At 40.8% G+C, this 17,169-nt stretch overlaps 1 protein-coding gene across 4 annotated transcripts in view; it reads left to right on the top strand.

Moving 5' to 3' along the window:
• LOC148754595 (uncharacterized) overlaps window positions 1-16,649 on the top strand; it is a 29,223-nt gene extending 12,574 nt beyond the window's left edge. For 3 of the 4 annotated variants that reach the window (XM_088794833.1, XM_088794835.1, XM_088794834.1), the window contains exons 2-8: window positions 301-432; window positions 2,776-2,862; window positions 8,344-8,474; window positions 9,921-10,844; window positions 12,016-12,114; window positions 13,432-13,524; window positions 16,053-16,649. In XM_088794833.1, the coding sequence (XP_088650959.1) occupies window positions 9,993-10,844; window positions 12,016-12,114; window positions 13,432-13,524; window positions 16,053-16,259 (1,251 nt within the window). In that variant the 5' untranslated portion in view covers window positions 301-432; window positions 2,776-2,862; window positions 8,344-8,474; window positions 9,921-9,992 and the 3' untranslated portion in view covers window positions 16,260-16,649. The remainder of the gene's footprint in view (window positions 1-300; window positions 433-2,775; window positions 2,863-8,343; window positions 8,475-9,920; window positions 10,845-12,015; window positions 12,115-13,431; window positions 13,525-16,052) is intronic. The other variant, XM_088794836.1, reaches the window with a different exon arrangement.
• Window positions 16,650-17,169: the final 520 nt, after the last annotated feature.

Raw genomic sequence — 17,169 nt, 5'->3', positions numbered from 1 at the left:
CATACAGTATCTCCTTTAATTTGAACAGAACCCTCCAGAGGTAGCTATACTCTTCTCCGTTTTATAGAAGAGAAAGCTGAAACCCAAGGAGTTTCAGTCCCTTGCCCAAGGTTAATTGTGGTAGAACCAAGATTTGAACCCAGGCCTGCCTAACTCAATTTCTGTTTTCTCCTAGGGGTGCTATAGAGATACTGGGTTTTTTTTGTTGTTTTTTTTCGGTTTTTTTTTTTCATGAGTTTCCAGAGAATTCTGTGATGTTTCTGGTGAAGGGTGTTTTAAAGAGTCCCTTTCTGATTGCAGCTCTGCCTTGGATAGACACTGCTGAATCTGTAAGCGATGCCGCTGCCACTACCACCCCGAAGCTCCAAACGTGAGACAAAGAAATCTCGGTCCAGCAAAGTTGTACCCAGTGATCATGGCCAGTCTGAAAAGGTTAGAGCAAGCTGTCTCTCCCAACAGCAGCATCTCGGGTAGCTTCTTCCTGTGTTGGCTCAGCCCCTACCCTCACCCTTAAATCTTTCAGAATATGGGTGGTTTAATTTGAGGAGGAGGGAAGGAGTGGGAGCTCTTGTAGTGGAGACCAGCAAATTAGAACTTGGGGGAGAAAGGGTGAACTCTTCTTTCTCATAAATGCGTGGCTGAAATGAAGGCCGCCCTCCACAGTCTGCAAAAGCAAACAACGCTCTTGTTAATGATCACATTAACGGTGACATTTATACTCTTACTTTCTCTCAGGCTCAAAGCACTTTGCCAGGAGGCTGCTTGATACATCCTGGGGAAAGTGTGAAGATTAGGTCAACAAATGTGTTATGCTTTTTACAGCTATTTAATTTGAAGAATGGGTCCGTTTTGACTCTGCTGTTTGGACCTCGGGAATAGTTTGACAGAGTCATTCTGATTCCTGAGATGTATGTTTGTTCATCATCATACATATTTTAATCAGAATTTTGCTAACACTAGTGGATTACCATTAAGAAAGTATTTTCTGGAACAAACATCATGAGGCCAATTTAATTTCCTTGATTAGTTTCCTCTCAGTACAAATGTTTCTAATCATTTTTTTTTTTGTTTTACTAAAACGGTTTTCATGGAGGGGCCGAATGTTGTTGTTTTTTTCTATATAAATTGGCAAGAAAGATTTGATACATTGATCAGATTTTTGTCCATATCAAATTTTCTGATTAGAATTCTGCCATTGTAAGTTTTTTGGTATGCTCGGTAGTTATTTTTCAAAATCCAGCTTTCTTGGGGCACATTTTATAAATGTGAATTTTATTGCATTCAGTTTCCACTGTAAATTTTATTTGGCGCTGATTATTTCTATTGGTCATATTAAGGAGGAATTAGATAGCAGATCGACAGTTTATTTCTTAGCGAATTTGTGAGAAAATAACATTGTATTTTTGTTAATTCTACTAGGATTATTTATTATGAACTACACAAGAGACTCATAGTTTACTTATTTCTTAGCTTAATCAAGTAGAAAACAAGTAATTCATCTCAGCTCTTTCAGGATTACTCTACTGGGCTGGATTGGTCTGTTGTATTATGAATCCAATTCTCTAAATTTCTGATCACTTACTGTGTCATGTACGAACCGTTCACGGTGTAGATGGAGGACAGAGCACATAAATGGTCTGACCTCAGTGCGTCTGTTTCACATTATAAGAACTCTCTGATTTAGCTAGGGCAGGGTTTATTTTCATTTCATAAAGGGTACCTGATACTTAGGAAACGTTCACCAAACAAAAACCGTTAAGGTGTAGGGGAGCCCTACAGTGTGATTTACCCTAACTTTATCTCCGTAGATGGTCTTACTCATTTGAGAGTGGGGAAAAGCATGTACAGATAAATAATACCCAGAAACAAAGCTCCCCTTTGCTCCAAAATATTTACCTCGCCTCCCTCCTATCTTCCCTCGTTTGTATACAGTAACAAGTAGGGAGTCTTATGGATTATCAAACTCCTTTCTTAAAATACAAAATTTTCCCTGTAACATTTAAAATTATATTGGACTATATACTTTTTTTAAAAAATTTGAGTTTATTTGAGCCAAACAGATGACATGCCAGGAAGCCAGATCTCAAATGCTCCCTCTTACTACATACTTTTAAAATATGATTTCTGTCCATTTGTAGTTTATACAGACTTTTTTTTTTTACATGTATTCTCTTATTTCATCCTCAAATGAGGTAGGTTATCGTTCCAATTTTACTGATAAAGAAATTGAGGCGAGATATTAAGTGACTTTTCTAAGGTGAACGGCTAGTAAAGAGCTGATCCAGGCCCAGTATCTAGGTATATGTCTTATTGTCCTCATTGGGAATGTCTTACATTAACTGCTTAACATAAGAAACACTTAAATGTTTGTTAAATTATTGAACTGATTTGCCTGAGACCATCCATATTAAAGGCATGACTGGGAATGGCAGGGTACCGGTGGTGGTTCTTCCTCTTGGATAGGATAACCGTACGTATGAGAGAAGTAAGAGGGAAAGGTCACTTCACCGAGCTATGTCGCTCACGCTGAGCTCCATGAGAGGTCATCCTGTCTCCCGACAACCTTGTCCCCATCATCAGTGGTACCTCCTTCAGGGACTCGAAGCGGCAGTGAGTGCCAACATTTCCTTTTGCTGTAGTTTATTGGGGTTTATTATATGCATCTGCGTTGCTTGGAGATTCTAGAGTTTCCCCCTGAGCCCCAAAGATGACCCAAAGTCCCTGAAAAGACTGTTCACAATTGGATATACTCATTTCCCTCTGTTACTTTTTTAGAGAGGAGAGAACTACCGAGCAAAGATGTCTCCGTCTTCACCTCAGGGACCACTCAAAAAGAGATCGGCTCTGGAAGATGTCACCAATGTGAGTATGCCAGTCCAGTCCTCTCTGTGGTGCTGCGTAAGTTTTAGACAGCCTCTTCCTTGAGGGACCTTTGCAGTTTACCAGACTCTGACCCTCTCTGGATGGTGAGAGCTGATTTTATTTGGAACCGGTGACCCAACTTCAGAAACCGCAGGGGCTCTTCTGCTGCCAGATACCATCTGGATTAATTGGTGGAGCTCTCTCAAAGCCTCAGACAAACTGCTGATCAGATATGAAATTGCAGATAAATATGAGAACTATGGGACCTTGCATTTAGATACAGTCCGGAGGTGGGTCAGCTGGCTGCCTAGCTCTTAGAGGTCAGTACTTTGATGGATTGACTCATTGCAGTCTAGGGAAGGGTTGATCAATTCACGCACTGTGGGCATTTTGGGCAGGACACCTTTTTCTGTTGTGTGGGACTGACTGCAGCCAGCATCCCTGGCCCCCAGGCATTAAGTTCCACTAGCATCCTCATCATAGTTACAATAAAAAATGCCCCCCGACGTTCAGAACCATTGAGCCCCACAGTTCCAAGATCTGGTTTTTAACTATGGCGATCTAGAAAGCAATTTTGACTGGAATTCTGGAGTTCACTTCCATGTTACCTCCCTTCTGGTATTATTAAGGTACCAGCAAAAACCAGAATGGATAATTAGGATGTTACTAATTGAATACAGAATTAGGCCAAAGATAATCTTTAGTCTTATAAATAATAACTGATACCTACTGAGTGCCTACCATCTGCTAGGCACTAGTCTAAGCACTTTTTCCTGTATCAACTTGTTCCTCATATAAGCCTATGAGGTAGATACTTCAATTATCTCCACTTTACAAATGAAAACTTGCCTGATGTTGGTGTTGAAGTCTGTTTCATCCAGGATCTAGAGAACCCTGGGGAGCTCTTCCTGTCCTCCAGAATAGAGCGTCCTTCTGTGGCTACCAGAATACTTGTATCTACCAGATAATATTTCACCCCCTCGGGCAGGATTGAATAAGCATTGGCAAAGTTTTCCCCTTTGGATCTCTGATCTTTCGATGCTATGTGACCAGCCTTGTGCTAACACCGTCTCTTCTCCATGGAGATTACAACATATATGATTAGGTTACACCTTTCTGCAGAATTTCAGATTTAGTATAGAATGGTTGCAAGATACTCTTCCCACATAGACTTGTAACTCGTTTCCTGAGTTATTTGTCCATGAATCTAGAAACTTGGCTAAAATGAGGTAGCCACAGAAATCAGGACCCTATGCAATCCATCTTGGTGTGGCTTCCCTTGGCCCACAGAGCCTCTGATGGGAGTATGGTGACACTGCAAAGCAAGATCTCATAGCATGGGAGAAACTTTCTTGTTATGTCTCAGTCCTTTTTCCTGAAGTTTATGGGGCCATTTATGGAGAACAAACACAGATAAACGATTAGGAAGTACGTGCAGATATCCAGGACCCTCCTGACTCTCTAACTGAAGTCAGCATCTGCTAGGTCACATCCAGGGTGGGGGTGGGGTTAGCAAGGCATCCCTGTGCAGTAGCGTTGCCTCTGTTTAGCTTTACAGAATCTCATTTTCATTTTGCATTCAAGTTCTGAAGATTCACTTTGGTCACCGTGATTGGTCTTTGGTGCTTTCTAGAGAACGTTCCAGCATTACAATGTACCTAAACCATTCCTAGGGTTGGGCATTTGCAGACATCTGAGCTCATCTATTTGAGGGTTTAGGACTCTTTTCTCTATGAATTTTTGGGGACTCCCTGTCTGATGGTTTTGTTCTTCCTATCAGGATTATTCGGTCTCCATGTTCCCATATCTGTCTTCTCCTTGACATTCACCACAGTGAGGTCCTGGCCTGCCAAAACAGTTGCTCTATTCTAATTAGTTAATCTGTTATGAGTGTTTTTCTTTTCCTCTCCTTATTCCAGCATGGGACAGACTGTGGGTATGTGAGAGGTGGTCTTCATCCATTAGGTTCCATATCCATGTTTACCTGGATGATTTTGTGTCAGTAGGATTTTCATCTCTAGTTTCCTATTTCTTGATGAAAGAGTTATGGGGAAGTACAGGTAAAGGCCCCCTGGAGCCTAGATCTGAATATGTTAGGGCCTTGAACCTTCACAGATGGCACATGCAGAGTGTTACCCTGCAGGCGAGTGTCTCCACCTCTCTCCTGCTAAGAATGCAATTCTTTTCCAATTCTGAATCTCAGTTGCACATGTAGGGAGTTTGTAAAACTTTAGGTGAAGTTAAAATAAAAACTGGGCCGGCCCGGTGGCTCAGGCGGTTGGAGCTCCTCCGTGCTCCTAACTCTGAAGGCTGCCGGTTGGCTTCCCACATAGGCCAGTGGGCTCTCAACCACAAGGTTGCCAGTTCGATTCCTCGAGTCCCAAGAGGGATGGTGGGCTCCGCCCCCTGCAACTAAGATTGAACACGGCACCTTGAACTGAGCTGCCACTGAGCTCCCGGATGGCTCAGTTGGTTGGAGCGCGTCCTCTCAACCGCAAGGTTGCCTGTTTGACTCCCGCAAAGGATGGTGGGCTGAGCCCCTGCAACTAGCAACGGCAACTGGACCTGCAGCTGAGCTGTGCCCTCCACAACTAAGATTGAAAGGACAACAACTTGAAGCTGAACAACTAAAATTGAAAGGAAAACAACTTGACTTGGAAAAAAGTTCTGGAAGTACACACAGTTCCCCAATAAAGTCCTGTTCCCCTTCCCCCCAAAAATAAGTAAGTAAGTAAGTAAGTAAGTAAGTAAGTAAATAAACAAAATTAAAAAAAACTGCCAAGCTCTTTGGAGAGGAGAGGTAGATGACTTGAGGGCCTTAGAAAGAATTCCCTGTTGGACTGTAGTTTGCTTATTATGATCTGATGATACAAAGGCATCACTTTTTTACATTTCATTTGGAAATAGTTTCAAATTTACAGACAGTCGCAAAAAAATAAAAATTGCACAAGGAACACACACTCTTTACCTAGTCACCTATTAACATTGTCTCCCATTTGCTTACATAAATAATGTCCTTTTACCCCTAAGTACTTCAGTATAGTGTCTTGTATATCCACAGTGCAAATTATGAACTTTATGAAATTACACTGATAACAGTATTTTTATGTAATCCGTCATCCAGTTTTTTTTCAGTTGACTTTATATTGTCAATGTTAAAAGGATATTTCCCCTCCAGTAAAGGATTCAGTCTAGGGTCGTTTACTTGTCATGTCTGTACCTTCTTTTAATCTGGAACGTTTCCATAGCCTTTCTTTGTTTTTCTTTTCTTGTTTTATGACATTATCCTTTTTGAAGAATACAGTCCCCACCTAGCACCCCCCCTTGAAAAATAGAACGTTCCTCATTTTGTGTTTGTCTGATGTTTCCATGTGATTAGATTGATGTTCTATATTGTTGGCTGGAACACTGTGTAGATGGTGTTCCATCCTTCTTACTGTATCACATCTGGAGACATACAATGTCCATCTGTCCCTCATTGCTGAGTTTAATTTTGATCACTTAGTTAAGATGTTATTTGGTTTCTCCAGTGTACAATGACTGTTTTTTGTTTGTTTTTTTCTCTAACAACTGATAAGCAGTCTGTGGGACATGCTCTTAAGAGCCTGCAATAACCTCTGCATCAAAATGTCACCTAGGTTTAGCATCCATTGATGACTTTTGCCTAAGCCAGCCTTTATGATGATTTTTCCAACTGTAGCACTAGCTCCCTATTTACTAATTTGACCTCGGCATTCTACCACAAACACGAGCCTTCCCTTCTTTTCTGTGTATTTATTATTGGCATGGATTTATGAATTGCTATTTGTTCAGTGGTTTATTGTTCATTATTGTACTTAATTAGTTTGGTGCTCAAACTGTCCCAGATTTGGCCAGTAGGGTCCACTTCAATCTAACTTCTGTGACATAGTCTCATAATTGTGACATACTGCCTTTGTGACAGACTCTTATAATTTTTTTGAGCAATTTCTTTCCTGCACAACAGGATGTTCCAGATTCATTTCAGATGCATTTTATCTCAACCCAGGAATGGTATCAGAGAGCAACATCTCAGTGCTAGATGTGCTACTATCTAGGGGTGTGTGCTTTTTATGCCTTTTCAGCAGACAGAAGTAGAAAATATGTGCATGTATACACACATACATGTAGTTAAACATACATACACATATATGTAAACAGAGATATGCGCACATATCTATATACTCAGATAGATAGATAGATAGATACACACACACACATACATATACATGAGGTCATACAGACTTCATTCCAATAGACCGGGCTCTCTCTTGTATTCCCTGATCCATATTTGTATGTTCCTTTTACAATGAGAATCCTGGTTCCCAAGAATATCAATGTATTTACTCAATACTGTAATACATCTAAAAGAGTTTCAAAATTACTTTTTCCGTACCATCGTAATAAACCTACTAAAAATAGTTCCAGATTTATTTACAGTATTTTCTGCCACTCCATAAACCCATCCTGATTGAGAGTATATATGTTGAGGGTATATAGTCTAATAAATACTGTGTTTACTTGGGTTAGTTGTTTCTTATCTTGTATTTTCTTCTGTTTTTATTTTTTCTTTAGTGTGGTCATGGTATTTATTTGCAATATAATTAGGTTCGATTTGTTTCATTTTAAAGGTATAACTTTTAAATTTATTTTTACTAACATTATTTGTAGTCCCATGAGCTCTCCTACTGTTTAATAGAATTAGTCATGATTAGAGTTTGTGGTGGAGCTTCCCAGAGCCCCATGTTAAATAAATATCCCCTCAATGCGCTGGGATAGATGTATCACAGGTAGTGTTGTATTAGAGGTCTACCCTGAAAAGGTAGTTTTTCTGTTTGTTTGTTTGTGGTAGTTTATTTATTTTTCTTTTCTTTTTTTATTTTTTTCCTGTAGTGGATTTTCAGCCCTTGCCATATGGGGTTTCTTTTCTTTCTTTTTTTTAATGAGTTTCAGGTGCACAAAACAATGTACTAGACATTTATCATTTACATCCCTCACACAGTGACAGCCCCTCCCCCCTCCTAGATGGGGTGGGGTGGGAATAAGGGTGTAAAGGTGATCTTGGTACACCCAGGCAGCAAAGCCCGTTATATTGCCTCCCCCGCCCCAAACATCTTACGGGGTCAAAGTGGAACGTGATGTTAGCAAAACGTCTTTTGGGGAATTTTCCGGCCAGTGTGCCTGACGTGGAGATCAAACCGACATCCTCTGTGTCTTAGAATCACTTAGTAATGCTATTTAGCTAATATTTACCAGTTGTATTGTACTGCTAGGCTCCACTGTGATTAGTCCGCACCAGTTCTATACCGGTTGTGAGATGTTTTGGTTATTATTCCTGGAAACACCCAAACAAAGTGTCCAGGGCAGGCATGTGGGTCAGGACTTTCCTGTAAGAGCCACCTATTGGGGAATTGGTGCTTCTCTCCATTTCTTTGCTTCCCTCTCCCCCCTATTTCTTTGCAGGCTTCTCAAAGTCAACCTGCACAGCTCAAGAAGGAAGCCAATAAGGAGTCTGTGAGAGATGTTTCCAAGAAGATAAACAGGAACACACCTACTCTTCGATTGGCTGAAAACGATGAGCTGAATACGAAAAAGTGAGTAGGAGGGCACACAGATGGCTTTGTTTTAGATGGTAAAGGAGAGTGTGTGACATCGTTTTGACCCTTTTGTCACCATTGAGCCCCAGTGGTGATTACTGCATTAACCCTGGTTGCTGAGGTGGGCCCTGCGGTGGTTGTTAAAGTGTTACAGGTGTCTTCTCTCTCTGTCTTTTTCCGTGGTGTGTGTGCATACTGGAAGATGACACAACAGTGTCGTTGGGGAATCTGCCAAAAGATCGTGTGCTCATCTCTTCTATCTTTTAGTAATTCAGTCCCTGTTTGAGCCATCTGTGCTGGAGAATGTGGGGGCAACTTAACTTTCTGGGGGATTCTTAGCAGGTCGTTGATAGCCTGCCTGTCTGCTTATCCATTAGAAGCTTTAGGGGAGCTTTGTCCTTTGTTACTGGAGAACGATTCCTGTCTCCCTAGGCCAAAACATATTTTCCAGCGCTTACAGGGAACTGTTCATAGGTTCTTCTAGTAGGTATGAGTATTCTCATCTAGGATTGGACAAAGGATTTATGTCTAGGAAAACTTTTATTGGAAGAAGAGTTAGAGAGTGGAGTGAGACGTCTCTATGTCCTCTCCTCATTCCAGTGGGATACATAGAAAGCTATTGCAGGGCTAAGCTTGGATTCCAAAGGGTGAGGGGAAAAAGTCAAACTCCAGAAAATTAACATGCCAGGTCCACAGGACACTTTGCTAATTACCCAGCAGAAAGAAATCAAACCAGAAGATTAGCATTTAGTCCTATTTTGTTTCTTACTGAAGTGGAATTCCTGGGATTTGAATGCATTTTATGTGAATTCCATGAATTATTTTCGTTTGAATTTCTTTCGTCATGCTGACTTGAGCAGGGAAAGCCTCACAAAATGCCGTAAATACTTTTGGCTTCATTCAGGGTTCAGTGGAATGGACCGTAATAACAGACTGGAACGAATAGCTAACATTTATTGAGAGCTGACTATAATCACACATTATTCTGAGTTGTGTGTTTTTTTGTAACAGCTTAATTGAGATATAATTCACAGACCACACAATTTACCCATGTAAAGTGTTTAATTAAGTGGCTTTTAGTATAGTCACAGTTATGCAGCTGTCACCACAATACATTTTAGACTAACTTTATCAACCCAAAAAGAAACCCTATACTTTTAGCTATTATCTCAATTCCCCCATCCTTCCCAGCTATAGGCAACCAGTAATCTATTTTCTGTCTCTATAGATTTGCCTATTCTAGACACTGCATATAAATGGTCTTACATGTCTGGCTTCTCACTCAGCATAATGTTTCCAAGGTTCATCCATGTTGTAGCATGCATGAGTACTTCATTCCTTTTTATTGCCAAATAATACTCCACTGTATGGATGTGCCATATTTTGTTTATTCATCGCTTGACGTACAGTTGCATCGTTTCCACCTTTTGGTTACTCTTCCAGTTTCATCTGTGTTGAAAGAGAAGCACAGCACTCTGCAGGAGGTATCCCTCTCAGAGAAGCCATCAGCTTTGCATGAAAAGACCACCACTGAGGAAGAATCAGATATTCAGGAACCACTGGAGGAAAAGCCTACCACTCAGGGCGAATTACTCTCTCAGGAGCCATTTTCATTGCACGTTTAAACTCTACCTTTTCGGGAAGAGTTTGAATGTGCAGAAGAAGTCTGATACCAAAGAAGACTCCTTGAAGAAGCTGTTGGCTTTGCAGAAGAAAAGCACCACTGAAGAGAAATCCCTTTTTAACAAACCACTTATTCTGAAGAAGAAACTCCCCACTGAGGCAACAACAAGCACAGAGAGCCAATTATCTTTAAAGAAGCCCACTGCTCAAGGGGAGGCATTCTTCTCGAGGAAGCAGTTGGTCTTCCAAGAGAACATCACCAATGAAGAGCAGTCTCTTCTTAAACAGCCGCTGGCCTTGCAGGAGAAGCCCACAATTGAGGAGGAGGCCATCCTGAAGGAGCCCTTGACCTTGCAGGAGAATCCCAGCAGTGAGGAGGCGGCCCTCTTCAAGGAGCCATTAGCCTTTCAGGGGCAGCCTCCCATCAGTGAGGCATGCCATTGCAAGGAGATACACCCCTTGAATGGGAATCCCACCACGGGGCAGGAGTTGTCCTTTGAGAAGCCAGTGGCCTTGCAAGAGAATCCCACCTACAAGGAAGACACCGTTCCTAAAGATCTCTTCATCCCCCAAGTGAAGACCAGCCCCCACGTGTCCAGCACGGCCACTGAATCCACAACAGGCATGTCCAGTACTTCCACCATGTCCAGTATGAGCAAGTTTAGTACCACAAGCAATTCCAGTGCTTGTGAATCCAGTTCCAATAAACCCTTCTCACCTTGGGACAAGAGATCACAGCACGAGGTATTATGCTCTCTTTCTTCTTAAATTGGGTGAAGTTTTCTTTGGTGTCCTGGAGGTGGCTGCTAGCAAAGACATTTTTTTCCTAAGCCTGTAAGCTGTGTATAGGAAGTTATAGTAAATCAAGTTGGCCTTGTAGAATCTCTTGTCTTCCTAATTGGCATAGTGATTCATCCAAGCAATTAGAAAGTTTTTATTCCAGGGATACCCACAAGGGTCTAGAATACTTTATTATGTTATATATGTATATATATAATACTGTATACATAGTGTGTGTGTGTGTGTGTATATGGTGTATACTGTATACACAGTATATACATCAGGGGTGCCAAAAAATGTACACAAGTGGACACTTTGGTCAACGTTGCTCAAGCAGTAGTTCGCCGTAATCAGAAGTGCCTAGACGTTGAAGGTAACAAATTGGAGCACCTCTTGTAGTTGCAGAAGTCAAATGTGACTGATATTCATCTTTTGTTATCGGTATATATTGAGCATTACAATTTTAATACAGTTTTCCTTTCTTAAAATGTGTATACATTTTTTGGCACCCTGTGTGTGTGTGTGTGTCCTTGCAGTAGTGTTTACTTCTTTCAGGAAATTGCCTCTCTTGGTAATTTCAGTCTGCATTACAGTGGGCTTCAGTCAAAGATGGATAAAGTTCAGAGGCAGATCTTAAGGAAGATGGTCTTTAAGTTGTAAATTGAAAGGATGAAGGGATGAGATTTGGCAAGCAGGAGGAGAAATACCCCTCTTGTAGGCAAAACGACCTGGGTAACGGGGGTAGAAGGGAGGAAAAGGCTAGTAAGAAGATGAATTAGGCCAGATCAAAGCATTGGGCATAACAAGGAACTTAAAAAGACAGATGACATAAGCCGAAATAGTAAAATACGAGTGTCTTTGTTGGAGAGTCTTGAGCTTACCTGTAAGTATGGTGCCTGGTTCCTGTGGCAGAACAGGCATGTACAAGAAGGACTAAGCCTTTCTCGATCAGTCAGCAGGACGAGGATTGCAGGGCCCATGGGTGCTGTGTTATGGCCCAGGATATGTGAATGAGCCTTGAGGAACCTTAGTAGAAGATGAGAGGGGGAAGAAAAGCATCATCTTTTAAGTGTATGTGCTAAGCCCTTCTGTGGCATGTTGTTCCTCGTAATATGTCTTTTTGGTGATTTCCAAGCAGATAACCCCACTGGAGGATATTGAGAAGGACCACAATTATCAGTTTTTCAACTCAGTGTATGCCAAGGATATCTTCACTTACATGAAGCAGAGAGAGGTATGTAGGTGGCTGGGCGGGCCAATGATTTCTAGTTCTCATTTCCTTATCACTTCACCCTTCAAACGCAAGTTGAAAGGGGAACAACAACTGACATCTCCCAGTAGCTCTCCGTTCGTTAGAGATTGTGCTAAGGGATTTATAGACTAAACTATGTTGTTTAATTCTCCTAATAATTGCATGATGGTAGGTATTATCTCCTTTTAATAGATGGGGAAACTGCTCAGTCACACAACTAGTATGTAGTAGAGCTGGGATATGGACTAAAGTTTGATTACCTCGAAGACCGTAAGCCTGCTCCTCTAATTGCTGAGGAGACAGTCTCAGACTCAAAAATGGTCAAGCAGTCTCTTTCTGAGTGGTCGCTCTTAGAAATCTTTTCTCTGTGCAAGTTTCTGGCATCATATGTAAAATCACACCCTTTGTTTCAGCTCTCTACCCTGGTGAAATTTTCTTCCTTCTTTGAAATCTGCCCATCTCTTTTACTACGAATATTCATTGATCCCACGTTTTTTCTGTCTTTTTCAACAGTGCAGATGGGACCAAGATTATCTGCCAACTAGAATTTTAGTAGGCCATGTAGCAGAGGGAGGATGAGTATCTTGTATTCTCGCTAGAGACATAGTGTTTGATTAACTGACTCCAGAGCCCACATTTTTTTTCTAATGTACCTTAGAGGAAGTACTGTGTTTCTCCCAAAATAAGTCCTTTTTTATATTAATTTTTGCTCGAAAAGGCGCATTAGGGCTTATGTTCATGGGACGTCATCCTGAAAAATCATCCTAGGTCTTATTTTCGGGGAAACATAGTAAGAGAAAACTTTGCTATACCAGAAGTGTGGGCCTTAGCTCAGCAGTATAGGTTTCACTTGGGATTTTGTTAGAAATGTGGAAACCTGGCCCTACCCCAAACCTTCTCCAATAGACCTTGAATTTGAAAGATCCCCAAGTGGTACGTATGCATACTAAATTTGAGAAGCATTGCTCTGTATAGCATGGTATTGTGCTTTAGGTTGAATTGCAAAAAAGGGGCAGAATTTCTTTGGTGTCCATCTACAGTTACAGGTGTGTTCCTGCTTGAATAGCATGTGTGTCCATTTCCCAAGGATAACTGGAACTTGTCTGGAAAAGGATACTTTGATATACCCCTATCAGATAGGTACCAGCTGAAAGTAATGAGTTAGAACCATGAAGAAGTTAATTATGTTGTTACCATTTTTTTTTCTGAGCTATTGGTTGCAAATATTTTTTTGCTAAGTTACAATTTTGGAACTATAAGAAGAGTTTTTTATTAACATTTCGTTTTTATTGTCACCAGGAAAAGTTCATACTTAAAAAATACATGAACAGTCAGACTGACATCAACAGTGACATGAGGGCCATTCTTGTGGACTGGTTGGTGGAGGTGCAGGTAAACCTGACGACTACTGCTATTCTCTTTATCAATTATTCATTCAGCATCACCAGGAGCCGAGCATGGTAACAATTTACTGGGTCTACAGAGCTGAATAAGCCGTGGTTCCTGTCCTCGGGGAGCTTATGATTTAGGGGGCAAGATAAGACATGCAGACAAACAAGTACAACACAAAGCAGAATACACTAAGTGCTATAAGAATGTTGTAAGTAAGATACTGTGAGAACCCAGTGGAAGGAGAGATTATTTCTAGAAAAGGTAATGATGGTATGCTAGTTTAATCATTCTTAAAATCTGATAAAAGTATAGTGATTTGGATAGAGGTCAGTGACCAAATCTTTCAAGCTTGGGTGGGATGGGTAACAGAAAGGTCATCGGGATGGGTAACAGAAAGGTCATTGTAGCACCAGACATGGCAGCTGTTTGGCCAGGGTTGGATGTTGAGGGAACACTGCTATGGATATTTAATTATCACTTCACACTAAGGGAAGATAGCACAGAATAGTAGCTGGCACATGGTAGGGTGTCAGTACATATTTGTTGAATGAATGGAATTGAATGGATTGCTAATGGAGTTTGCATGGAAATGTAAGGCATAGTCTATGCCCAGCAGAGTGTTACTGTCCAATTGGGGAGAAAAAGTAATGTAGTTTAATATGCTTTAAGTACCAGAGAAGTGGTTCAGGTCTTTGTAGTGACAGACCAGGGAAATGTAGATTTGAACATCAGCAAAGCATGAAAATATCTCTCGTCTTATGGAAATAATTAAAATAGTAAATTAGATAAGAGTAGAATCTGGGGAGATCTTAAATAAATAAAACTGATCCCAAAGAGTGTTGATTATTACCAAGCCAGAAGGAGATTTCTAGTGGACTGTCAGCAGATTTTGTTCTCATCAACAGTTTTATTAGTGACGTAGATGAGAACAGAGAAGATGTACTCACCAAATTCAGTTGAAATTGGGTGTAGAGACGGAATAAATGGATAATATCTCTACCAGCTGGAATGATAAGTGAATCTTTCTTAAGCTTCTGTTATTTTTATTGCACAAAAATTCACGTTTATTATAGCAAGGTAAGTAATTATAATTACCTATGATCGCACAACCACTGTTAACCACTGTTAGGTATGTATATTATCCCCACTTTTACAGTGTTAGATATCTACTAGAGTTGCACCTGTAGTGCACAAATCACAGAATCACAGGTGCCCAGGTCCCATCCCAGACTTACCAAATTAGAATTATGGGGGTGTGGCCCAGACACACATATTTTTATAAAGCTCTGCAAGTTAGCTTTATAGAAGGTATACTAATGTATGAGTATACCTTTTGGTAGAGAAGCACAGTTGACTATTTTGGTATACAGTTCTGTGAAATTTTGGCATTTGTTTTGAAATAATGGATTTATAAGAAGTTGCAAAAATAGTATAGAGGTCGTGTGTACCCTTTACCTAGTTTCTCCCAATGATAGCATTTTGTATAAATGTAAGATAGTGTCACAACCAAAGTCCGCAGGCTTTATTTAAATTTCATCAGTTTTACATGCACTTATTTCTGTGTGTGTGTGTGTGTGTGTGTGTGTGTGTGTGTGTGTTCTGTATAATTTTATCACACATGTAAATTTTGTAAGCAGCAGCAGCAGCAGCACCACAGTTAAGATAAGGAACTGTGCCATCACGACAAGTATCTCTCATGTTACCCTTTTATAACCACCGCTATCTCCCTCCCCTTACCTTCCTGTCCCTGGAAACTGCTAATTTGTTCTCACCTCTTTAAATTTTGAATTTCATGAATGTCTTATAATGTCATACAGTATGTATGTAACCTTTTGAGATTGACTTTTATTACTCACTGTAATTCTCTTAAGATCTGTCCACGTTGTGTGTGTTAATAGTTCATTCCTTTTGATTGCTGAGTAATATTCCATTGTAGGGATACCATGGTTTGTTTAACCATTCACTCATTGGAGGTCATTTGGGTTGTTTCTAGTTTTTGAGACCCTGAAAAAATTGCTTTATACATTCATGTACAGGTTTTTATGTGATTATAAGTTTTCATTTCCAACATCAATACCCAGGAGTGGTAATGTTGGGTCATACGATAAATGTACATTTAACTTAATGAGAAACTGTCACAGAATGATTGTACCATCTTATGTTCTTACCTGCAATATATGAGAGAGTTCTAGGTGCTTTGCATCCTTGCTGGCACTTGGTATTGTTCGTATTTTTTGTTTTTAATTTTAGCCATCTAATCGTTGTATAGAGGAATGTCACCGTATTTTTAATTCACGTTTGCTCAAGGGCTAATAATGAACATCATCCTTATTTGTCATCCATATATTCTCTCTGGTGAAGTGTCTAAGTCTTTTGCCCAGTTTTAAATTGGGTAGTTTATTTCCCTCGTGTCAAGTTATGAGAGTTCATTACATATTCTTGATACAGATTCTTTGTTGGCTATGTGATTTACAAATATATCCTACCGTTCTGTAGCCTTTTTATTCTCTTTCCTATGTATTTCACAGAGCAAAAGTTTTCACTTTTGGGGTTGGCCCCGTGGCTCCGGCTGTTGGAGCTCCTCCGTGCTCCTAACTCCGAAGGCTGCCAGTTCGATTCCCACATGGGCCAGTGGGCTCTCAACCACAAGGTTGCCGGTTCAACTCCTCGACTCCCACAAGGGATGGTGGGATTCGCCCCCTGCAACTAAGATTGAACATGGCACCTTGAGCTGAGCTGCCACTGAGCTCCCGGATAGCTCAGTTGGTTGGAGCGCAGGCTCCCAACCACAAGGTTGCCAGATCGATTCCTCGAGTCCCACAAGGGATGGTGGGCAGTGCTCCCTGCAACTAAGATGGAACACAGCACCTTGAGCTGAGCGCTGAGCTCCCGGATGGCTCAGTTGTTTCGAGTATGTCTTCTCAACCATAAGGTTGCCGGTTCAACTCCCGCAAGGGATGGTGGGCTATGCCCCCTGCAACTAGCAACGGCAACTGGACCTGGAGCTGAGCTGTGCCCTCCACAACTAAGACTGAAAGGACAACAACTTTACTTGGAAAAAAGTCCTGGAAGTACACACTGTTCCCCAATAAAGTCCTTTTCCCTCTCCCCAATAAAATTTTTTAAAAAAACTTTTTACTTTTGATGAAGTCCAGTTTTTCAGTGTTTTCTTTGTGGATTGTTCCATTTGTGTCATGTCTAAGAACACTTCGCCTAAACCTAGGTCATAAATATTTTCTCTTAGATTTTATCTAGAAGTTTTATGGTTTTAACATGAGTCTTAAGAAAGTTAACACTGTATGTCTTGTTACTCTCCTGGGCACCTCTGCAGAGATGATAGCCATTGAAGCAAAGCTGCTGTGACTGAACTAGGTGTGGGTGGGCACATTCATTGTTTATTATATGTGCTTTCTCAGGTTCCCACAAGCAATCCAATTAGATCAAAGCTTTTGTTTAAAAAAAATTAGTGGCAGAGAGCAGAATTCACTGAAGATGTGGAGAGACTAGCGGAAGGGCCATACTTTCCTGTCTCTACCAAGCCCTGTCCTCTGTTCTCCCCACACTCCAAATTTCTCTCTCTACTAGCAGAATTACCATCTCCCTGACTTTTGTCTCAATTGTATGCCCGCAGGGACTTTTTTCTTT

The sequence above is a fragment of the Rhinolophus sinicus genome, chromosome 18 (genome assembly GCF_057876585.1).
Source record: "Rhinolophus sinicus isolate RSI-liver-muscle chromosome 18, RSI-T2T, whole genome shotgun sequence".
NCBI lineage: Eukaryota > Metazoa > Chordata > Mammalia > Chiroptera > Rhinolophidae > Rhinolophus > Rhinolophus sinicus.
The sequence above is the reverse complement of the archived record's forward strand: the minus strand, read 5'-3'. Positions and strand labels throughout refer to the sequence as shown.